This window comes from Parasteatoda tepidariorum, chromosome 3 (genome assembly GCF_043381705.1).
Source record: "Parasteatoda tepidariorum isolate YZ-2023 chromosome 3, CAS_Ptep_4.0, whole genome shotgun sequence".
Taxonomy (NCBI): domain Eukaryota; kingdom Metazoa; phylum Arthropoda; class Arachnida; order Araneae; family Theridiidae; genus Parasteatoda; species Parasteatoda tepidariorum.
In genome coordinates, this window is record NC_092206.1 from 3758715 (window position 1) to 3784798 (window position 26084).

At 30.4% G+C, this 26084-nt stretch overlaps 1 protein-coding gene across 4 annotated transcripts in view; it reads left to right on the forward strand.

The window, feature by feature from the left end:
* The window catches only part of LOC107436532 (Krueppel-like factor 2), a 192658-nt gene that overhangs the window by 146304 nt on the left and 20270 nt on the right, over window positions 1–26084 (forward strand). For 2 of the 4 annotated variants that reach the window (XM_043043127.2, XM_043043128.2), the window contains one exon: window positions 11382–11651. The exons of 1 other annotated variant lie outside the window; for it this stretch is intronic. In XM_043043127.2, coding sequence (XP_042899061.1) covers window positions 11601–11651 — 51 coding nt within the window. In that variant the 5' untranslated portion in view covers window positions 11382–11600. Of the gene's footprint in view, window positions 1–11381; window positions 11652–17772; window positions 18156–26084 lie in introns of those variants that run through there. One more of the 4 variants, XM_043043126.2, reaches the window with a different exon arrangement.

The following is a 26084-nucleotide window of genomic DNA, read 5'->3' on the forward strand; positions in this document are numbered from 1 at the left end:
TTTTTATGAGACTACTTNAAAAAAATTTAGATGGCAGAATAAGTTGAGAAAAGCAGATCACAAGGATGATGAAGAAGCATTACTGAAGTGGTTCACCATTCAAAGAAGCCGCAATTTTCCTGTATTTTGACAAATGTGGATGAATTTGCTAAATGTTTTTATGAGACTACTTTCATGGTGCTCGAATGGCTGGTTAGACAGGTTTAAAAAACGGAATAACATAAATTCAGGAATTCAGTCTGAGTGTCGGGAAGTGTTTCCATAACTGATGTTGAGGATTGCTCATCAGCCAAAGATTACTAATTTATTTTTTTTATGTAAGACGAAGAGCAATGAAAAATAACAAATTACATAATATTACTACATAATATTTTTCAGTCATTTATTTGAATAATGTGCAATAAAAGGGAGGAGTTTGGGAACCATTAAGTAAATTATCTGCGTAACGGATATAGCGAACACCCGGTTATAGTGAACCGAAATTTTGGTCCCTTGAAGGTTCACTATATCGGGGTTTGACTGAAGTATCATATCGGAAATATTTGAACTTGGGAAGTGGAGGTATATGTGTTCTTTTTAGTATTTACAGTCCCTAATTTTTCGACGTACTGTAAGATTCTGTATATTTTTAGTTGAATAATTTCAACTGTTCCATGCCAAGAAACAGCAATTATTGCAAAACAATCATTGATCGTTAGAGAACAGTATGCTTAGCCCCCTAGTTAATGTTAAAAAAATCCATTTAAGAAAAATATTTTGAAAAACAAAGAAAATTTGAGAATTAAAACTAAATGGAAATAAATAAATAAAATTTTCCGAATCAGCACCCCTTATATCAATTGGCTACTCACCCTTCAACAAAAAAAAAGAAGAAAAGAAATGACACACTCGAAAAAATAAAATAAAAAGAAATGAGAAGCATAAATGAAAGAGTGGGTCTTAAAACTGAATGAAAAAAAAACATTCTCTCTTCACCAACTACTATCTTTAACCAAACGACCTTCAATTTTCCTAACATATTATCTGGTTCCAAACTTTCTCTACCGTCCTGAAGGCCTTACATCTCTTTGCAAAATGAAATCAGGGATGGTTGGCGAGGAATTGTTCTTCGTATTTTCTTTTTTTCAAGTTCTAATAAAATAAAAAAATACCCATTTCAAACAATAACAGTTTGCTTTCACAGTTATGCGAAGAACATTTGTTTGTTTGGCATTGGGCCGCTGCATTAAAAAAAAGAGTTTAATTCTCCTTATTATTCTCTCTGTCATTATTTCTCTAGGTTGTATCCTTTTGATACATTTTAGTGTAAAATGATCTTGAAAACAATTGTTTTAATTTTATTTATTTAAAAAAAAAAATAGAAGCTGCTTAATTCTGTTAGGAGATTTCGTAGAATTTTATCTATGGTTAAACCTTTTGATACATTTTACCGAAAAGTAATTATTCATTTTAACAATAATGATCCTCCAAAGAAAAAAAAAGCAAACTACTAAAGTAAAAATCAGAGTCAATAAAGCACGAATAAAGTATTGAAATGGATATAGTATAATTTCAAATAGATCAAGAACCAAGCACGAATAAAGTAAAGAAATGGATATAGTATAATTTTGATTAGATCCAGAACCAAGCACGAATAAAGTATTGAAATGGATATAGTATAATTTCAAATAGATCAAGAACCAAGCAAGAATAAAGTATAGAAATGGATATAGTATAATGTTGATTAGATCAAGAACCAAGCACGAATAAAGTAAAAAAAGGGATATAGTATAATTTTGATTAGATCCAGAACCAAGCACGAATAAAGTATAGAAATGGATATAATATAATTTCGATTAAACCAAGAACCAAGCACGAATAAAGTATAGAAATAGATATAATATAATTTCGATTAAACCAAGCACGAATAAAGTATAGAAATGAATATAATATAATTTTGATTTGATCCAGAACCAAGCACGAATAAAGTACAGAAATAGACAGAGTAATATAAGTTATAATATTATTTATATAGCATTTCTTAAGAAATACGCCAAGTAAAAATAAGACCCTAAATTCAGAAATAAATATATAAATAAATAAAATAAATAAATAAAAAGGGAGACAATATGGTAAAGGACAGGTATTTTTCAGTAGAGCAAGACGCTTTTAAATTTTCATTCTTTCTGGTCTGCTAAAGAACTTTTTGCCGAACAATCCACTTGTTCCAGGATCGGTCCACGCGACTTCCGATGTAGCGTGTGCTGTGGTTGTTGCGGAGGGGGTTCAGGTTGGCTAACAATGTCTGCACCGGAAAAAGTGGTTGACGCTTGGCTTCTCTTGAATAAGACACCCTTTCCCCCAACAGAATTTTTCTATGATCATCCACCCGACGCACATCCACGAGCCAAACGATTTCTTCTTTTTTCAAGCAACAGGTTCTTTTTTCGACACAAGTGAATTGAAATATGAATGATCTTAGAAAAAAATAAAAGAAAGAAATGACTACTTATGTATGTTTAACTATACTTCTCATCAACGTTACTTGAATTTATTATTTCTGTAAGAACAAATTAAATAATAAACAGTAAAAAATAAAATTTATTATTTTTGTTCCGCCAAGAAACTTTGACTAAAAATATTTATGACATTAGAAAATTTATAGATAGAGTTTTTAAATCGTGGGCTTTCTTTATTAATTAAAAAATTTTAATAAATTGTCATAAAAAAAATTTTCTAAAAGAAATTTTATATTTACCATATTTAAAAATAAATTTGAATTTAGCAGCTCTAAAATCGTTATTTTAAACAAAAAAAATCAAAGCAATAATGTTGAAGCAGAAAATCTTTGGATAATGAAATTTGCATAGATGAAAACGATATATACTCATAGAGTATACTTTAATCAAATCATAAAATCGTTTTAAATGAAGTTACAGCTTCAAGATTTAAATGTTTTTATTTTTAAATTCTCTTAAAATGAAAAGATAAAAAACAAAATTATAACCCAGTGCTTAATTTTTTTTGGAATATATATATAAAATACATACTTTCAAACTATGTTGTGTCAGGCAAGCATTTTAACGTGATAATGATTTTAAGGCCCCAAGAGCGTCTAATTAAGAAAATCAAATATATTTTTGTAGCTTTTCATTAGTACTGCAGATTTCTTGATTTATTTTTTCTTTTCTTCTTTCTTTTTAAATGTGGTAAACTTTCCATTTTTTGAGAAAAATCATTGTTAAGAAATTATTATTAATTATAAAACATACTACTTATTAAACTAAAAAGTAGTTAATTATTATTAAACTGAAAAATAGTTAAATCCTTTAAAAAAAAATGCATAATATGATGGGAAGAAAAGAGGGGAGCCATCCCCTCTGCAGAGGGTCAAAGTTACGACGGCCTGTTTTCAGATCATCCTCAAGGATGTTTCCCAAACCGTCGCCAATAGCCCACTGTACAGCTCTAGTGACGTAAATAAAGTACCTAGTATAAAGAAACGTTTTCTTTTTTTTTTTAATATACCTACCAGACGCGCACACGTGATGCTGCTTCAATATTCAACCGGTTTCATCGCAAATATAATAGCATGTGTTGAACAAGATAGTTTCAGTTGGACATAAAATTGTTATTTTATTTACTTATTTATTATTATTTTTATTATTTTATCTTGACTTTTGTAAAAAAATTTCTAGATTTTAAAGATAAAACTTTGAAGTCTAAATTCAATAATGCTGCAATTAATTTTTTTTTTTTTTTCCGAAATTTATTTCACTCATATTATGCTATACATTGAAATTTACTTTTCTTGTTTTTCCTATCCAATTGTTCATTGTCGTAAGAAGCCGTTTAAACATTACGTAAGCACCTAAAGGTAAGAGGATTTCGTGATTTGCTTACCTATGGTGTAATGGGTGGAGGAGGGGACTGAGCAATGCTCAGGTAAGATTATTAAATGCACTTTATTTTTTTTTTCCTATAGAAAAAAATGGCTAAAATATTTGGAAAAAATTACGCCTGGAAAAAAATTCTACTTTGAAGTATCAGTAAAATTTAGGATTAGATTTTCTTGTTTTAGGATTAGATTTTTTTTCTAAAAGTGTTTTTGAAATTTTATAGAATGAATTAAAAGCGTCAAATGTGTAATAAGCTAAGTTTCATATTGTATTTGAATTTAATTCTAAAGTTCTTACTATATTAGATTATTACAATGAAAGTTAAAGCAGGAAAGCGGGGAAAGGGTTGCGAATTTCTTACGTAAGCAAGAAGGTTATGATTTGCTTATTTTTGCTTAAAAGGGTGAGGGCTGCAGAAATAAATTCTTGCAAATTATTTCTACAGCCCTTTTTTTTACTTATTTTTTTAAAAAAATCTTTATTCATTCCATTATCTTTTATTTTATCTTATTATTTTATAAAATATTATTATTTTATCTTTTATTTAGCATAGTATTTTTTTTCAAAGTGCTGGATTACAAATACTGTACCACTTAAAATTGTTGTGTAATACTTTTTTCTTAAGAAAAAAGCCGTTTTTCAAGCATGATGAGTGTTAATAGACCCTTAGACCTTGACCATCACGGCACACTTCTCCTTTCCGTCCGGCACTTGCCTTCACGGTTACGGCTTCTTGAAGGAAATCCTATCCGAAATTTATCTCACGAAGTGACGCGTCTTTACATAATATGTCCCCATACATCACAATGAATTTTTCTTACACCGGATTTCGGGGTCAGGGCATAGTCTGTCTTAAAACGTTTTCAAGAAAACTTATTTTAATCGAAATTTGTCTCTTTCTCCCCCCCCCCTATATATTTAAAACAGTTTTTTAGCATTATATCGGTGGCTATATCACTGCTAAAACTGGAAAGTCACTAAGTTATGAAATAACATGTTAATTTAAGAGTACCGGAGCTGTTCCAGAAAATAACTTGTTTTAACTTTAACGAGTGTCTAGTGGGTAATGTGACTTATTTCTTAGTAGCACACCTAGATAATCTAAGAAATGAAACAATTTTCGGCACTTCAACGGATTACCCAAGTTAATCTGCGCATGACCTGGATAATCTGCAGAATAACTGATTTGTGTTCTTTAGGGATAACACTTATAGTCTGTTCAGGGCCGGGATAGTATGGTTGGTAGGGCATTGGGCCCCATGTCGAGTAGTTCGTGGATTCGATCCCAGCCAACCAAAGACTCCCCTTGTATTAAATGCTGACTGATGCACTTTAAATCTGTCGAATCTCAAAGTCCTCCATGTTCCCATAACAAATCATACCTCTGGGGGTACTGTGTCCAGAAGTTTCCTTGTCTTCTGGATTGGTTCAAAATGATAAGGCTGCGGAGTTGCAGAGTCGTGATGACTCAGGGGATAGAGTATTCGCCTTCCAATGAGGTGAACCATCAGGTTCGAATCCTGGCGATGGCTGGACGATACGAACTCTACATCCGGCTTGCACCGACAACAGTTCAGACGTAAAATATCCTCAGTGGTTGACGTATGTTATCCTCATGGGTTAGAGTCTCTTTGGCGTCAGGCTAAGTGTTGGAGGCTTTCGTGGGTTTTTTTTTCTCTTTAACTCAAATGCGATTTAGTTCCATCAAAAAGTCCTCCACGAAGGCAAATTTCTTCCAATACTTGATCCAGGAGTACCCTTGTCCTACGAATTGGAATGAAAATTACAAGGCTACGGAGTTGAACATTATTAGTCGTAAACCCAAAAAATTGGGTTGGCTGTACAACGACGGTTATAAAAGAAAATATATATATGTATATAGTCTGTTCAGTGAAGCCTATGTTGATCACCTGTTTAGATTGACATCTTATCTAAAACCGATTATAATAAAAAGGAATAAAACCTACATAAACTGACCACTTGGTAACTTTGTATGTTGACCTCTGAAGGGATGTCTTATTTTTTATAGGGTGTTATTGATTACTATTCCAGACCCCTCCCCCCATTGACCTGAAAAGATAGCTTCTTTAGGAATTCGGCTATGCATTAGAAATTCACTGAGTTAGGAAAAACATATTAATAACCAAACTAAACTCTTTTGTGATTAAACCATTCATTACAAGCATGAAGGGATTTTGTTTGTGACATATTCACTTTGTAAGTATAACAAAATAAATTTCTGAATGTTGAATATGTTTTCTAGCTGCATACGTCCTTGTGAACTAATATTTTAATACATTTTACACACTGAATAACTGGCATGCTAAAAAAAAATCAAAACTTGAGATAAATAAGTAAATAAAATTTTTTTAATTTAAACTCGAAATTTTTATCAATATTATTAAAAACTGATAATTATTTTAAAACTATACTCATTATTCAATTGCTATTTATAAACTAATAATAACTGGATATCAACCACATGATGCAAAAACAATCACTCAAAACGTAAAAATGTTTGAAAATTTCTCAAGTATTGGATGAACAAATTTCTCCCAATACTTGATCCAGGAGTTTCCTTGTCTTCTGGATTGTGTTAAAAATGACAAGTCTACGTAGTTGAGCATTAGTAGTCGTAAGCCAAAAATATCAAGTCGGCTGTTCAACGACGGTTATAAAATAAAATAAAATATTTGCAATTAAAATATTGCAAATTTGCAATTACAAGCAATTTAAACTTGAACAGTGTTCTTAGAGAGAATATCTTGCATTTCCTTCGAATAGTATAATCACTTGGATTTGACAACCAGACATATTTTCATTCCCCCTTAATAAATGGTATGAACGCACAAAAAAAAATTGTAAAGAACAACATACGTTCCAAAGGAAACGCACATATCGTTTGCTAAATGCACCTGTACCTCACGGTTCAAGGTCAGAAAAAAATCAACCTGTGTGATGGTGGTTTACCGTACTCAAAGACGAAGAGCGGACGGAGGCTCCGTTTCCTGTTTCCGCCACTCGACGCTTGGTCGGTTTGTGGGGGTGCAGGAGAACCAACAGGGAAAAACATTCTACAAAATCAAACACCAAACGAAACTGTTTCCGGTCGACGGAGGGGTGAAAAAAAATTCAAGAACGTGACTGACCAACGTTCAAATAGAATCATTTGTCAATATTACTGAGAACATGTCGGGAAAAAAAATTGTTTTTTTAGAAAAGTTTTCTAACCTCTCGTAGAATAAAGAATTTGAACACTCTAAGCAATTTGTCAAGAGCTTTTTTTTATTAAAGAAGGATTTATTTTATTACTTACCTGTATTACTTACAACCTGCATAATTATATTACTCACCTGTGTTATTTGATTTTGCAGTTTAAAAGAGAAGAAACAAATGGGGGGGGGAAGCATTTTTTGAAACTTCACCGCCAACGCCCGAACAATTTCTTAAAAAATATAATTCTGATTGAACTTCTTGTAATTTGCTGCCAATATCCCAGCAGCTTCTTAAAAAAATTTAATTCTGAAAGGGGTACTTCTCTTGAAATTTGCTGTTCTCTTGAATATTGAAATATCCCAACAATTTTTTGAAAAAAGTTGTTGATTATGAGAATAATAACAAGATTAGAAATTTAAAAGATTAAAAATTTTCAAAGCCCCAGTAAAAAACTTTCAATTATCTTTAATAAGCAATTATTTTTTATTTACTTATTTTTTATTTTTCCGTTCGTTGTTTTTAATTTAGTATACTTTTAAAATATTTAAGAAAAATTTTTTAGTATACTTTTTTTCATTGAAAATTCCTACTGACCAATAAACTTTTTTTTTTAGATTTTTTGTAACTAGCCTATTTGTAAAATAATATTCTCTGCAAACTTCTACATAGAAAGGGGAATAACTTTAAACTTTGTTTTTTTAAGAAATTTAAAAATATTGTCACATTATATTCACGAGAAATGAATATATAAAAAAAAAATCAAAATATCTTTATAAATATTCAAAATAAAAGTTAGAATTTTGAATAGAAATTTTTTTTATGTTGAACTTCAACGTGTAAAAATTTTTTGTGTAGAACAGTGAAGTATCATTTCTGCTAAAAAAAAACTGATAAGTAATTTTTTCTCCATAAATTGCAGAATTTGTAACAACTTTAATAGCATATATTTCATGCAAAGATAAATATATATCGGTTTTTATATTCAGAATGAAATATCAATTCTAAAAAGTACTTTTATTTTTATTTTTTTTTATGTATTGAAGTTTTTACACATTTTTTAGAAAAACCCAACGCCCCCTAAAAGTTTACAATGCTCACTGGACATTAAGATGCATTTGAAACGTATGGTCTAATAGGAAATTGTAGACATCGAAGAAATTTTCTTGAAATGTTTTAGAAAAAATCTTCTAACTTAAAAAGCCATAAAAGTCAAGGATTTGAAAAGTCGATATTAAAAAGATACAGCCATAAATAAGATTGAATCTCTAAATTGTTTTTAAAGAATTTAGCAATTAAAATTTGATAAAAAGTATAAATGAAACAATATTTTACTTGTGATGCGATAAAGATGATTCTCAGTGATTGTTTTTTAAGTGGTTATTTCTTTTAAATAAGCAAAAAGATTTTGATTTACTAACGTCAAATCAAATCTTAAAAGATTGCCATGAATGTATGTAACCATTATTTTCTCATTCACAGATTCATAACAGTAAACATTTTAAGGGATTAAACGCACAACTGTATAAGACATTATTAAAACATTTGTATTGTAATAAAATAATTAAAAAAAAAGGTACCGAACAACTTTTTCTTTGAGGGTTCATTCTATTGAAAACCATCATTTTAAATTATTCATGGCACCCAAAAATTTTAAATCAATTATAATTTCAAATACTATTGAAATTCTTGTTATATTAGAAAAAGGAGGGGGGAAAAAAACAGAATTTTTTTTTTCAATGATAAATTTATCACAGCATCATGATAGATTTATTATTGTTGTTGTTGCTGAGGACATTAAGGCAAAAGATGTGATTGTTCTTGTTTCTAGTGGCGGCATCTATGGCGGAGAATTCGTCTTCTGCCACACCCATACGTCACACCCGTTCATAGAACGTTACTATTAATTCATCCACATATCGTAATTTTGATCTGAACCAGAGAAAGATCACTCTCTTCAGTACACCCAAAGGTATAAATTGTTATGGGAGTATGGAGGACATTGTGACCCGACAGATTTAACGTGCACCAGTCACCATTTACTACACAGGGAGTCTTTGGCCTATTGGATTCGATCTTCCGTTTTCACGGACAAATTTATTAAATTTGAAAAGTAATGGCAACTTTATTAAAATTGAATAGCNTTTCTGCTAAAAAAAAACTGATAAGTAATTTTTTCTCCATAAATTGCAGAATTTGTAACAACTTTAATAGCATATATTTCATGCAAAGATAAATATATATCGGTTTTTATATTCAGAATGAAATATCAATTCTAAAAAGTACTTTTATTTTTATTTTTTTTTATGTATTGAAGTTTTTACTCATTTTTTAGAAAAACCCAACGCCCCCTAAAAGTTTACAATGCTCACTAGACATTAAGACGCATTTGAAACCTATGGTCTAATAGGAAATTGTAGACATCGAAGAAATTTTCTTGCAATGTTTTAGAAAAAATCTTCAAACTTAAAAAGCCATAAAAGTCAAGGATTTGAAAAGTCGACATTAAAAAGATACAACCATAAATAAGATTGAATCTCTAAATTGTTTTTAAATAATTTAGCAATTAAGATTTGATAAAAAGTATAAATAAAAACAATATTTTACTTGTGATGCGATAAAGATGATTCTCAGTGATTATTTTTTAAGTGGTTATTTCTTTTAAATAAGCAAAAATGTTTTGATTTACTAACGTCAAATCAAATCTTAAAAGATTGCCATGAATGTGTGTAACCATTATTTCCTGATGCACAGATTCATAACAATAAACATTTTAAGGGATTGAACGCACAACTGTATAAGACATTATTAAAACATTTGTATTGTATTAAAATTATTAAAAAAAGGTACCGAACAACTTTTTCTTTGAGGGTTCATTCCATTGAAAACCGTCGTTTTAAGTTATTCTTGACACCCAGAAATTTTAAATCAATTATAATTTCAAATGCTATTGAAATTCTTGTTATATTGGAAAAAGGAGGGGGGAAAAAACAGAAATTTTTTTTCAATGATAAATTTATCACAGCATCATGATAAATTTATTATTGTTGTTGTTGCTGAGGACATTAAAGCAATAGATGTGATTGTTCTTGTTTCCAGTGGCGGCATCAATGGCGGAGAATTCGTCTTCTGCCACACCCATACGTCACGCCCGTTCATAGAACGTTACTATTCATTCATCCACATATCGTAATTTTGATCTGAACCAGAGAAAGATCACTCTCCAATTCAGTACACCCAAAGGTATAAATTGTTATGGGAGTATGGAGGACATTGTGACCTGACAGATTTAACGTGCACCAGTCACCATTTACTACACAGGGAGTCTTTGGCCTACTGGATTCGATCTTCCGTTTTCACGGACAAATTTATTAAAATTGAAAACTGGTAGTTAGGTTGAATTGATTTAGGTTAAATACAAATATATTCATAGAAGAAAGCAATTTATGATAATCTAATTTTTAGCGATTAATTATTTAAAAAAAAGACGTGATGAAATGATGAATGTAAAAAAATGCAACATGATTCGATATATTCCAGTGTAATTCACCATTTTATTAAATTTTTTTTTTTTTTTTGATTTACGACTACTAATGTTCAACTCCATAACCTTGTAATTTTGAACCCAATTCAGTAGACAAGGGAACTCCTGGATCAAGTATTGAGAGGAATTTGCCTTCCTGGTGGACTTTTTTTTTGATGGAAGAACCACCCACGGTTTGTCTGATGGCAAGGGCACTCTAACCCATGATCCGTCTACCACTGAGGATATTTCACGTCAGCACTGTGGTCAGTGCAAGCTGGATGCGGAATTCGTTTCGACCAACCATCGCTAGGGATTCGAACCCGATTCGTCTCATTGGAAAGCGAACGCTCTATCCCCTGAGCCATCGCGGCTTTCCAATAGTTGTAGAAAATCGCGCTAATGCATTGTGAAACTAAGTATGTTAAGCAATAACTTGATTACTATTACAATTTAAGTATTGAATACGTTTTGGCATGTATGATGTGTGAATAAAGATTTAATAAATGCTATAATAATTGTAATAAAACGTTTATAATTTTATTATTTTTAAAACTATTGAAACATTCTTCGCATTTTTTTAAAAAAAAAGAATTAAAAAATGTATTTTTTTCCCCTGATAAATACTTTTGTTTAGTGACGTACTTATATTTTTTTATGAAAAAAATAAATAAAATACGTGCCAATACGATTTTGATTTATAGATTCTTAGCAACGAGCATTATAGAAATGTTGCAAAAATAAATAGATAAGCTGTTTACTTGTAGGATTCTGTAGCTCTTGGATGGAAATAATCATCTCGTGAAAATAATAAACTTGGATGGAAATAATCTGTTTGAAACAGATTGATCTTTTCGAAGCATGGTCTTGTGACTGAAGAATCATTCATTTGTTCTAAAGATATTTTTTTAAATATGAACCAAGTTACGATACACTGCGGAACAATGCCCCCCCCCCCTTGAATCATCGCTAAGTGGGTCGCTAGGATGAGCAATGATTTTTTATGTATTGCAAGCGGCACAGAAACTCCATTTAAGGTAAGTTCTTATTTCCTTCATAACTGTGCCTATTGGATAATATGCGTGATTTTTTTAAATGTTGATTCCTTGTTTATTTCGATATAAATTCCTGTAATTATGTTTTGTTTTCTCCGCTTTTTTAATATGTATATGTATATGTGTATATGTATATGTATATATGTATATGTATATGTATATGTATATATGTATATATGTATATGTAAATATGTATATGTATATATGTATATGTATATATGTATATATGTATATGTATATATGTATATATGTATATATGTATATATGTATATGTATATGTATATGTATATATGTATATGTATATGTATATATTCATATATAAAAGGTGTATTATACACAATTGGCACACCAAAAAAAGTTTCGTCAAGGGTCACCTTCAAATATATTTGTTGCCGTTGTTTCTAATACCATTTGCAACACGGGCAAGCCTGCTTGGTGAAACCGAGCAAATTTAAGGCAGAGTGTGCGTTTCTTGTTTTTCAGTGGCGCCATCCTATGGCCTATAATTCGTCTTCAGCCACACACACGTCACAGCCCGTTTTTATTGGGTGGACCCATTCACGCATCCATTCATTCATTTACAGAACGTAATTTTGACTTGAATCAGAGGACGATCGATCTCCAGTCCAGTACCCACAGAGGTATTAATTTGTTATGCGAACATGGAGAACTTTGCGACTCGGCAGATTTAACGTCTTCGGCCGGCGGGGTTCAAACCCATGACCTCTCGGACATGGGCTCAGCGCCCTACCGACCTATCCCTGCCCTTCAAATATATTTTTAACCAAAGAAATTGCATGCATTAAAATAAATAAAGAAAAAAGTAATTGCTTGTATATTGAATTTTTTTTTAATTGTTCTAGTGAAACAATGCATAACGTTTGTTGGTTAATTTTTATTTTTAAATATGAAAATCTGTGAAACTAAATTCATCCTTGGTGGATGGCAGAAAATTCCTGTACGATTATATCTTTTTATTTATTTTTGTTTTCCAGCATTTTTGTTTTCTGGCTTTTTAATAAATATTTTTTTAATTATTTTATTTTATTTCATTTCAGCAATCTTTCTTCCTCTCTTTTCATTAATTTTAATATTTTTCTTGTTTTCTCTATATTTTTAACTTATGTGTTATACATATTTGCAGCTTATGAGCAGTAAATAAAACTTATTAATTTTCTCAACTGAAATATTAATATAAATAAACTCACTTTTCTTTAAACTTTAAAATTCCAAAGCTGAAGAATGAAAAGCGCCTCCCTCGGTATAATCAGTTCCTTGAAAAGAAGACCATCAACCCATAAAGGTGAATGACGAATTTCGGTCAATGATTTCCTGGACGAACTTACCAGCATCGTTCGAAATATGATATCCTCAACAACCGCGAGCAAGTTTTCGAACATGTTACACCTTCCAATATATGTTTCATGTGTAATATTCCAAAATATGAAAGAAACATAGTTCATTCCACTTAGAATATTCCTTTATTCAATTTTACTATGAGATCAACAGAGTGTTTGAAAAAAAAAAAGTAAATAGTTTTTTATTTATAATTCTAAATAGTTAACAAATACTTTATTTTATCTCTTATTTACTAGGAATTGAATATCTTATCTATTAAATTAATACGATGTTTAATAAAACCATAATGACTGACAATTTTTAACAATCTGGATTCGTCAGTGCTATTCGATTATAGGTCGTAGAACAATATTTATCATCAATGTATACAATGTTATTATTTGTATACTGTATACTTGTTACATGTTATGTTACTGTTAAAGCTTTAAAATTATTAATATGTAATTACCTTAGCTAATCTGCAAATTTAACTTAGGGTGATCAGTTAAAGTGCGGAATCAAGTGTTCCGCAATTTACCCAATGGTTTTCGTGTTGTTGAAGTTAAAAAGTTTGTGTCCCCCATTCCATCAACTTATGTGTTAAATAAATTTACGTTCCTAAGAAACTGAAATGGAAAGACATATTTGATTTAAAAACGTGCATCAAAATATTAAAGATGCTCATTAGAAGTCTACATTTTCCCTTCATTCGCCTTTCTCGAGCGCTGCGGTTTTCAAGAATTTTTTTCTTCACTCATGGCTACCGCGATTTTTTATTTTTTAATTTTTCACCTTTTTTCTTCTCTTTTTTCATAGTGGGATGCTGGCAACTTTGCATTCTCTGTTTCTTTTATTACGGTTCACTTTTTATTATTATTTTTATTCCTTTATTCGTTTTTTATTACCCTCTTTAATTGGTTGGTTGTATTTATTGACTTGATTCTTTTGGTATTGAAAAATAAATAAATGACGGAAACGTTACTGTCATTCCAGAAATGATCCTTTCATTTTAACGAGCGTTGTGGAGTATTTGCAATTTAATTCGGTTATTTGAGAAGTGATACAATTTTTTGGTACTTTACCGGAATTAATTCGCACACTACCTAGATAATCTCTAGAGAAGACATTTTCTACATTTATATTTAACTTTAGTAACGCAATATTCGGGTTCTTATTGATAATAATGAATCCATAGCAGTAATATGCCGAAACAGATTATCATTAATGATACAGTAAAACTGATGAATAATGATACAGTAAAACTGATGTAATAATACACTGAATATCAAAATTTAAAAAAAAGGAGAAAAAAAAATCAGGAAAAAAACTCGGTAGCTATCCATTCTTGAAAGTTTACCCATCTTCGAACAGGTGCTATTCGATTTATTTAGATTAAAACAGAATCAATTCTATTTATCTGCATCCCGAAATTTTTTCAAAAAATTCTTTTAAGTTCCAATTCTTATGCGAAAAACTTTAATAAATTAAAAATTTTAATAAATTCTTATGCGTTCTATTTATTGATATTTGTTTGGGATCAAATTGATGGTGTTCTATTCGATTAATTTAGATTCAAATGGAATCTGTTCTATTTATCTATATCCCGTATATCATATAAGAAATTTCGAATAAATAATTTTCGACATACTCGTGAGAAAGTGCCTTAAAAAATTGGTTTTCAAAAAAAAGAAGAAAAAAAAGCGTTTTGTTCGATGATGATAGATGGTTTCAGCTTGCGAAATACTGTTTGCAAATTATTTATTGTTAAAGAAAAGTTCTTTTATACAAATATGAAGAAAAGGTGATACAAACTATTCCAAAGTGAATTGTCTTCTTTTACAAGAGATTGGAGCAATTGTATGCCAAAAAGAATTTACATTGAATCGTTTCACAGTGTAAACTCTTAATGACAAGGTAATGAAGTTAATTCATCTTGAATGGTGCCAAATTCGTGCAGGCCCCACAATATTGAACAAAATGTATCGTCCGTCATTTCCTCCATTTACGTGAACCCACGTGACCTTTCCATCATCATAAAGGCAAACAAAGGCACGCGCAATAATTCCTTAATTATTTTTCTATGTGTGTCTGTAATATTATACATTCAGGTAGAAACGAAGTAATAGTAGGAGTGTGTGTGTTTCTTGTGGTTTAGATTGAAGTTAAATGTTATCCATTTTTGTTGTGTTCGTAAAATATCAAACCAGGAATGTGAAATAAAATAAAATATTTAATTTATTTGTTTTTTGTCTTCTATATACCACATTCTTTAATTTTATTTTCTCAAAAGAAAAAAACACTTTCACGGAGGAATGAAAAATAACTAGTGTCCATTTAAGAAGTGAATTTTCTTAAATAAATGAATAAATATTGAAGTTTAAATAAATAAATATTGAAGTTAAATGTTATCCTTTTTTGTTGTGTTCGTAAATTATCCAACCAGGAAAGCGAAATCAAATGCGGATTAGTTCCATCAAAAAGTCCTCCTCGAAGGCAAATTTCTCCTACTACTTGATCCAAGAGTTTCATTGTCTTCTGGATTGGGTTCAAAATTACAAGGCTACAGAGTTGAACATTAGTAGTCGTAAACCCATAAAATTGGGTCGGCTGTTCAACGACGATTATAAAATAAAATATGTTGTAGACAAACGCATTGCCGAAATTTCATTACTCCACAAATGATTTTTCTTGGTGTTGAGATTTTGTTTTCCCATTAGTGTGTATCATCATGTGCCGATCGGCTTGTGTAGGGGTCAGGGAATAAGCCTTGCATCAGAAAGGTTCTGGGTTCGAATACCGGACAAGACATGGATGTTCTTTCCTTTTCTGTCTTATCTGTCCTTACTATGGGAGCAACGTTGGCCTTCCTAATAGGGTACGCCTGAAAGAGTGGCCAACAAATCTGCCCTTCAGATGCCTGAATGACGAAAGGTCATTCTCCAAGTGGGCATTGAAAAAGAATACATATTCTCATGTATGGTCATCGACTTCATCAGTGTAAAATGTGTGTTCATACTCTTTGGCATGCTGAGAAAAAAAATACGGTCAAAACTACCTGAATATGAAAAAATTTGTCGTGTTTCTCTGCCTCTCTGGGAACATCAGAAGCACTTTGGTCAGAATTATGTTAAAATTAACAACAAAATTTGGTTTTCTAATATGAGATAAATTTTAGTAAATGTGGTTAAACTGGTAATTTTATCATGATACTTAAAGGATGGCATAAAAACCATTTATTCGATTAAATTTATATTTCAGTTTTGTATTTTTTACCAAATGTGTGGAACCAAGAACTAAATTATAGAAAACCAGAATTTCCGCTAAACTCTTACTATATGAACGGAAAAATTAACAAATGAATTGTTTAAATACCTCATATTTTGGTTTCATTTTCTAGAATTTAGGTTGTTTTTTTTTTAAAAAAAAAAAAAAAAAAAAAAAAAAAAAAAAAAAAAAAAAAAAAAAAAAAAACTGAAATGTCATACCATACTGTATGGAAATTTGCAGTAAGTTCAGTTTATAAATATTAAAGATGAAATATTTGTTGATGACTAATTATATTTATGGCAATATTCTTTAAAGCACTAATTTTTTCAGCAGTTTTTTTTTGTTTTTGTTTGTTTCGTCTGTTTTTGTTTCGTTTGTTTTGTCTGTTCAAAATTTGTGATTTTAATGTATTATCTCAGCATAAATGCAGTAAAAATAAATGACTAACTATCTTTGTAAAACTCAAACTGAATTAACCTTTTTTGCTTTTCCAAATCGGAATTAAAAAATTGCGTAAGTTAAGTATTAAGAATGGTTTTTAGGTAATCGCTCACTTTATATTGGTAAAAATGTTGCTACTGTGCATAAAAAAAATTTGATAAAAGTCTTCCACATATAATCTTTCGTTGCATCTAAAAGAACAGGTGAAAATAGGTGAAGAAAAATGTTTTGTTTCTAAAATTTGGTTAGTAGAGATCGATCTTAACATACGATAGATATTCTTCTTTGCATGAATCGTTTGAACACTTTGAATTTATTCGTATTCACATTGGACTAAATAATCGCGTGGCATAATAACAAGACGTAATAATCGTGTCATATAATAACAAAAGTTTCGGAGTGTGGTATTCTGTACAATGAAAGTTGTTGTCACCCAATTATTCGAACAGAATAGATGGTTCATAATGAACTATCTCCACACTGTCATCTCTTACGGCGTTTTTTAAATAATCTATTATTTTTCATGATGCATTCATATTTTTTTTAATGCATATGAATAAGATTGCAAAATTATTTAATCAATATATAGTAATTTTTAGTTATTTTAAATTTGTATTTGTATGCGCATTGCATTGTATAATTATATTTAATTTATATAAATTTTACCGATACGAGACGAACGATTTTAACAAAATTTATACAGAATATAAATTGTTTTCGAATAAATGACAAAAATTACAAGTTTAAAAATTTATTAAAAGACAGAAGAAGTGACATCGGTTAAGAGAAGTTTTCGGATGTGAGAGATTCGGATAACCAAGGTTCTACTGCAACGATTGTAGTAAAAAATTTCAAGTCTGAATTTCTGAATGAAAGACTTCTACAGATAAAAAAAAGCAAAAGCATAATATACAAAGCGCTCGTGTCGTAACAATTTCCCCCTACTTCAAGAAATCAAAACAAAAACAAAATTCCACGCATCGCCGCTCCTCCCTGTCTCGCGATTGGCGCGCGCCCCACCGGGCGACAATGACGGTAAAGATCCCCGCACACCTCCCTCCTTCCATCACCCGCCAATGAATTCTTCCCAAACGACTTTTTGCCGCTGCCTACCCGCTGATCTGCATCATCATCCACTAAGTCTCCAACCTTCACTCAGTGCAAACGGCGTTTTTAGTGGTCTTGAACGGGAAAAAGAAGAGAAATTTCGTTTTTGTTTTTGATCCTCACCTCAATATTAAAAGAAGAAAAAAAAGCATTTAAAAAAAAATTGTTTTTTTTCTTGATTGTCGTTGCCAGTATCGTTTTGAGCGGTGATACATGTCGGTGGCCACGGGGAACCCGGTGGCGGAATGTGTACGGTGGCAATCGCCGCATGCCGTCAGCAATAAGAGCGCTGCGGGAGTTGGAATGGCTTCAGAAATGGCTGACTTCCATGATGTAAGTATTTCTTTCCTTCTTCTTCTTAAAAAATTTATCTATATTTATGAAATCTGTGTCACCTACAAGTGTATTCTATAAATTCTATTGTTTAATAATACAATGTATTGTGTTCCCGAAATTAAACTTTTTCATCTCCATTTTTATTAAAAAATAATAGTTTCAAAACAGCATAAAAAGCTGTAAGCAAATTATTTAAATTGAGTCTTAATGTGTAGTAGTTTATTCTATGTCAGCAGCTTATAATTATTGTTTATTAAGTTATATATGACGAGCAGATGATTCTCAAATGATCCAAAATGTTATTTTTAAAAAGCAAACGACACTCGAATGCCTTCAAAACATCGATTCTTTATTTAACTTTATTTAGTAAACGATTCTAAAGTTTTTTATAATGAGCAAATGATTCTTCAGTTTTCTATATTAAGCAAGCGATTCTCAAATGATTCTAAAATTATTTTTAAAAGCAAACATTACCCAAATGCTTTCAAATTACGGATTCCCTATTTATCTTTATTTAGTGAACGATTCTTCAGTTTTTCTAATTTGAGCAAACATTCTTCAGTTTTTCTATTTTTAGCAAACGATTCTTCAGTTTTTCTATTTTGAGCAAACGATTCTTCAGTTTTTCTATTTCGAGCAAACGATTCTCAAATGCTCCATATTTAAACCAGACGATATCCATAATATGTCAAAGGAAAAAAATTCGCTAGTTCAAAAAATATTCCTTTTACGATCTCACACACCAGTTTTATTTAAAGAAAGAGTGTATGTAGTATATAATGACTTTTTCAGGTTTTGATCTAATTTAGAAACGAAACGTAATTTTTTAGTTTTGTAAAACAAGGAAGCTAATTAAGGAAAAATGATAATGTTATTGAATTATGAAATGTTATTTTATTAAGTGAGGATGCTCAATTTTTAACCTTACTGTATTAATTTTCATTGATGAATCCCGTTGTTTTATTTACTAGCCAAGAACAAACCAATGCCGTGCTTTAAAATTTCCTTTACACTGCTAAGTGAATAATAAATATTAAATAAATAATCCCAAGAAACTGAAGCGGTAAGATATTACTTTATTAAACACTTAATTCGCATCAAAAATATTAAATACAAATTAGAATTTCTCTTTTGTCACTGCGACTTTGACTATTTTGAATAATAGACGCGCCTTAAAATTTAAACTTAAAACACGGTATGTCTGTTATTAAAAATATGTACCATGATTTAAAAATTATTAATTGCTGTATATTAAGCAGTGGTGACTTAGAGGATAGATCGTTCGCCTTCTAATGAGGTAAACCGGATTCAAATCCCTGCAATCGCTGGTCGATACAAATTCCGCATCCGACTCGCTCCAACCGCAGTGCTGACGTAAAATATCCTCAGTGGCAGACGGATCATGGGTTAGAATTCCCTTGTTGTCAGGCTAACAGTGGTATGTTTTCGTTGTTTTCCCCTCCGTGTAAAGCAAATGCGAATTAGTTCCATCAAAGAGTCCTCATCGAAGGAAAATTTCTCCCAATACTTGACCCTGGAGTTCCCTTGTCTTTTGGATCGGGTTCAAAATTACACGGCTACGGAGTTGAACATTCAAAATCGGGTCGATTGTTCCAACGACAGTTATAAAATATAAAATTATTCGGATTCGAACCCCAGTGATGACTGGTTAATACTAATTCCGCACCTGGTTGGCACCAATTACAATGCTGACAAAATATCCTCGGAGGTAGACGAAAGTTTATATTGACGCAGGTTTTTCCCAAGTTAATATTGTATCATTACTTAAAAAGAAAGCATTTTTAGGTAAGGTTTCTTCGTAGTTATGGATGAGTGATTTTCTAGTACAGTACTGAATATTTCGTGTTAACCGTTTCAAATGATTTCAAAGTTAGACTGGTAGAGTACTATCTCTTTAAATAGCTACTCTTTATGAAAAAGGATACTGCTCCGCCAAATTAACTGTTAATGTCTAAGATCCTTTTTTTTTAAATAAATAAATAAATAAATATTTTGTACATTAATGTTAAATATTGATATTGATTAGAAAGTTTTCTACAATGACGCTTTTGAAACCATGCTAGTTGTAAATGATTAAATAATCGTATGGTTTTGTATTCGTGGACTTTTATAACCATGCTAGTTGAAAACAGTAGAGGTAAAAAATGTTCTTTAGCATAAACTTCACCGTTAATTGGATGGACAGACTGCTGCCGGTTGATTGCTTTATCGAAATTTTAGAATGAAAATTCTAACAGTGTTTTGCTTGGATTAAATTCCTGATTGCAATTAATGTAAGTCCATATCGGGACGATATTGACATGGGGAAGGGTCAGATAAGTGTAAATAAATGTAAATTTGTAAATATTCTCTTATTCATAGCTCGATGGTATTGAATTTCCTTTTATTTAATTTTTTAATAGATTCTAGTAAATAAGCTTAATTAAATCCAACTTTTGTAAGGCTTCTATTTTAGTGATGGTCCTTATGTAATAATTTATGTTTGTGAAATTTGGCTGTTATTATCATGATTTGGGTACCCAATTTAATGTTTATTATTGTCCATGCCAATAGTTTCTTTGTCTGAATTATTTTGTACAACGATTGATTATTATTATTTTTTTTTTTTTAATTTCTTTAAAAATACTTTAACATTTTTGGTTTTTGTCTACTCACATTTGGCTGTGTCAAATTAATTGTTTTCTAAATAATAAAATAATTATAACATTTTTAATTTTTCTCACTTTTTCTAAAAAGGAAAAAAAAATGTATTTATTTATTTTTATTATTATTTTTTTATTTATTTATTTTTTTTTATTTTTTTGTTAAGCGTAGTATAAATGGTCCCCAATATAGGATATTCTCAAATAAAGTATTCCTCAAAATGTTAACTGATGCGCAGGAGTAATTCAAAAACAAAATAGACGTTTCATAGACATGCTTTAAAAAAAAAAATTACGATTTTTATTAAATAACATATTAATTATGTATAATATATAAATAAGGTATAATATTTTTCGTTCAATTATAATCGAATTTTATTGAAATTGAAAAGCATTATGTATTTAACCTCCAAATACGTGTTATATGTAATCAAAATGACTTTCTGTTACAATATTTAGGTATGTTTAATGCAATGTTATAATTACTTGATTTTTAAATCTATGTCATTTAAATACTGTGTAAACGTTTTTTGATTCAAATATTATGTAAGCGTACTTTGATAAAAGTCTATTTTGGACCCCTTACAGTAGCAAAAATCAACCTCCTATGCTACGCCAGCAAAAGGAAAAAGTCTTTTCTTTTAGCATTGTTAAAACATTTTCTTGAAAACATGGGGAATTCAGTATCTTTGTAATATTTGTACGGCCCCGTATTATTATTACTTTGCAATATATTTTACAGTGATTTCGAAGGTGCCAATTCTATTAAACATAAATTCTTTTTATAATGCAGTAAATGTTTATTTTTATTTTTTATAACCGTCGTTGAACAGCCGACCCAATTTTTGGGTTTACGACTACTAATATTCAACTCCGTAGCCTTGTAATTTTGAACCCGATCCAGAAGACAAAGAAACTTCTGGATTAAGTATTGGGTCAAATTTGCCTTTTGACTTTTTGATATAACTAACCCGCATTTACATTACACGGAGGGGAAGACCACTAGAACCTCACATGGTCAGCCTGACTGCAAAAGCACTCTAACAACCCAGGATCCGTCTACCACTCAGGATATTTCACGCCAGCATTGCGGTTGGTGAAAGCCGGATTTGTATCGACCAGCCATCGCTGAGATTCGAACCCGGTTCACGTCATTGAAAGGCGGACGCTCTATCCCCTGAGCCATCGCGGCTCTCAATGCCTTTATTCATGAAAAAGCTTGGTACATCAAATAACGATAAAGAGATTTTACTTTCACCGAAGTTCACAGTAATTACAATAAAAATTCAAACAGTATATTCTCTGAAATTGAAAATTTAGCAACTCAATTAAAGCGAGAGCATAGCACAGTTCCAAACTTTAAGGTTCGAGAACAACTAAATTTAAATGAACTCCCTTTAAAATTTTTAAAGGGAAATTATAATTCTGTCAAAGGGCTGATTTAAATACTACAAAAGTTCCCAAAGAGGAGCGGGGGGCGAGATTTGCGGTATGCTTATTTTTACAGACAAGGGGAATGAGGCATGAGCAATGCTTACGTAGAATATTGAAATCACATAATTTTCTATTTTTGTTAAATGCAAACAAAACGAAGAAAGTAAATAAATAAACTGATTCAAAAATTAAACTGTTAACTGAACCATTGTCACACGATAAATAAAATAAAATAATAAATAAAAAAAATCGTTTTTTAGATGCTTACAAATAAAAATAAACTAATTAAGTTTCAACAGGACTTGATTATAACCTTAACATATGAGTAAAAGATAAAAAGCGTTTCGATTATGTTATAAGAAAATAGATGAAAGTAAGTTCTTAAATCTTATTGATTCATGCAATTTTTCGAATTACGTTCAGTATTTTTTTATGAATTTATTTTTGAAACAAAATACTATTTTCTTACTCATGAAGTAGCTTACAAATCATTCGACGATCGCCTCGCTGATAGTTTTACCATAAATTTATTGTCCAAAATAATAGGAAATTCAAATGAAAAAAATTGATAAAATGTTAAATCGAAGGGTATAAATAATAATGCTGAAGTAATAGAATTTGATATTGGCTACTCAACACTGTTTTTTCACCTCTAATATTTTTTGCATTTCAAGATCTTTTAAATCTTTTTTTTTCCTTCAAATTTTTTTAAAGTGTTTCGCAATTTGTCAATTCTTAAAATATTGCATTTTTGTTTTAATTGTATGGTGGAAATTAACCATTTCTGTTTTATTTTAACCCACATTAAAATACCACTCATATAAGCAAGCTAATATTATGTTAACCAAAATGTTCCGACCATAAAAACCTGTCCATATGCATAGCAGTTAGTTGAATCAGCATAATTCGATCATGTAATTCGCAAATAATAATAGTGTAAAGAGCTTAATTATCATTAAAAAATTATCGAAAATATTTTTAAAACTACGCATTGAGAATTGTCACTAAAATTATAAAATCAAAAGCATCACTATAATTAAAATTATATATTTACAAACAAGGGCATTGTTTAAATTATGAAATCAAGAAAAAGAAGATTATTACCGATCAAGTTATGTATTTAAGAACATTTTTATTCAAACTATGTGATAAAAAACATTATTAAGAGTAGATCTGTAAAATTTATATACTAATAAGGAGCATTGTAGTGAAGAAAAAATATAAATCAAGATCTAAATCATAGTCATATTAATCAAATGTAAATCAAGAAGATTTATATTATTGAGTTGCAATTCAGAATGATAGCGTTAGACTGTTAATCCTAACTGTGTTCATAACAATGGTAATACAGATTTGTATACGTGATATAGTTAATGTTAAGTGAAGAACTGTTTAATTATGCAAATAATAAAGATTATCTTCTAAATGGAAAGAAGTTTTAACCTGTATTACTGGAAAGTTATTAATGCATGAAAAACATGAAACCATTTTTGAAATCATCAACGAGTAGAACAATTACTAAAGAATCTTACGCCTGTTCCATTAGGCAATCAATCCCGATTAATGTTTATTCATCATCCCTTCGAGCATTAAAAAAACCCCTTTTTATTTATGCACTGCTATCTCTTAATTATTTGCTTAGTAGGTTAGAATAATTTATGATACACCTTTAAGGGGAAATCAAAAAATTTTACTCTTGAAACATTTGATCGCCTGTCAGATGAGTTTGTCTTCGATCATAAGATATAAAGGTTCTCGATTTTTTTTCCGGCTAAATGATTCTTAAAAAATTATCGTAATTTTTTTTTAATTTATTTTTTTATTTGGCTGAACCTTTACTTGATAAATGAAGTTCGTCCGCTATTGAGAACTTAGTAATTAAGGAAAGAATAATAATTATTTTTAAAATATTTAATATGAATTATATATCCTCAGTGGTTGACGGATCATGGGTTGGAATCCCCTTCCCATCAGACTAACCGTGGGTAGTTTTCGTGGTTCCCATCACCATGTAACGCAAATGCGGGTTAGTTTATCTTACCTATACTTGATCTAGGAGTTTCGTTGTCTTCTAGATTGGGTTCAAAATTACATAGATGCGGAGTTGGATATTAGTAGCCGTGAAACACAAAATTGGGTCTGCTGTTATAAGAAAATTAGTACTATTTGTCAAAATTAAGCATCATTGGCGTCTATAATTGTTTAAATTTTTTACGTTTCTCTTAGTCGAATTAGTACTATTTCATCTCTAATTTTTCTTTTTAGTACGGCTCAAAATTGAGTCAACAAATGGATTTTTTCTGCTTTTTATCTGCTTTTTTTCTGCTTTTTATATTGTTAAAATTAGGTTTTATGTCAAACTGTTGAATTCACTGATTTAAAACGGCATTTAATTTAATTCTAAACATGTAAATTATTTATGTATTTACTTGTTTAATTATTTTGTAACTGGGTAAGCTGAAAATTTATAAAATGCGCCATCTTATGGATTTCGCTATATTGAAAACGAAAAAGTGTTGTTATAAACGTTGAGACTGGTTATCGGATAAATATTTTCCCTAGCTTTTGAAATTGAATATTTTATTTTCAATTAAAGCCCTTGTAGCGAAATCCCATGATTCCATGATGGTTTAAAGGGGATTCTTCTTGATTCTCAGGAATATAAAATTAAAACAATTTTTTTTAAAGTTGGCCCATCATAAATCAGTCCGAATTCATACATTGGGATGTTGGTTGTTCATCACCGTTCCAACATTTGATTTCTAAGATACTATGATGGAAATTTCTGATGGTTTAACATTAATAAACCATCAAAACAAGTTATTATGCTTTACCATCATAAATCAGTCCGANCATACAGTGAAACCTCTAAGTAGCGACCAATTCTATGTAGCAACCACCTCTATTTGCGAACACTTTTGGCAGGGACGGAATTTTTTTTCCATAGATTTAGTGTTGAAGAAACCCTTTATGAGAGATCGTTAAAACCTCTCCCAACGTCCAGTTGCACCAAATGCGGAAAAAATCAAATAAGGAAACACGGAAAATTAACAAAACAAAAAATGTAAAACAAATAAGTAGATTATGCTTTACCATCATAAATCAGTTCGAATTCATAGGTTGGGATGATGGTTCTATGGTGTTATGTTGGTTACGATCGAAAATATAATGGTTCATGATTGAATTATTGAAGATTACTATCAAGATTATGTTGGTCCATCGATGGAAAACCATCAAATTTTTACTTGTGTAGCAATAATCTTTTTTTTCCCTTCTAAATAATTTATTGAAACAGTTCATCAATGACATCTCTCGTTTATATGCGCAACCTTCCACTTCAGAAACAATCCTTCGGAAGGCTAACCTTCAGATTTCTGTCATTTATCTTCAGTTGAAACAAGGAACTATCTTCAAAACACTATAGAATCTTTTAATCTCCACGTGATCCTTTAAGACGAGGAATTTATTTTATTAAAGCAACATCTGGGGTTTGGAAGGCTATTAAAATGTAATGAAAAAAATACTATTAATTATTTCATTTCATTTTTGCTTTAAAAGTTAAATGAATAGGCAGGTCCTTGTCATTAGTTCTGTTGTTGTTTATTCGAACAATTTTATTGTTATATTTTATTTTAGATAACAATAGAATTTTAACTGGAGGATTTAATTTTGAAACAACAGATTTTGTATTTACACTCGAATTAAAGATGGCTATGTTTAAAATAATTTTGGGATATTTACAAACTATCACCTGTTACCCCGGTCGCAGAATTTAGGACTGAGTCTGCAGCACTATCTTCAATTATCAAAACTTGTCTCGATTTCAACG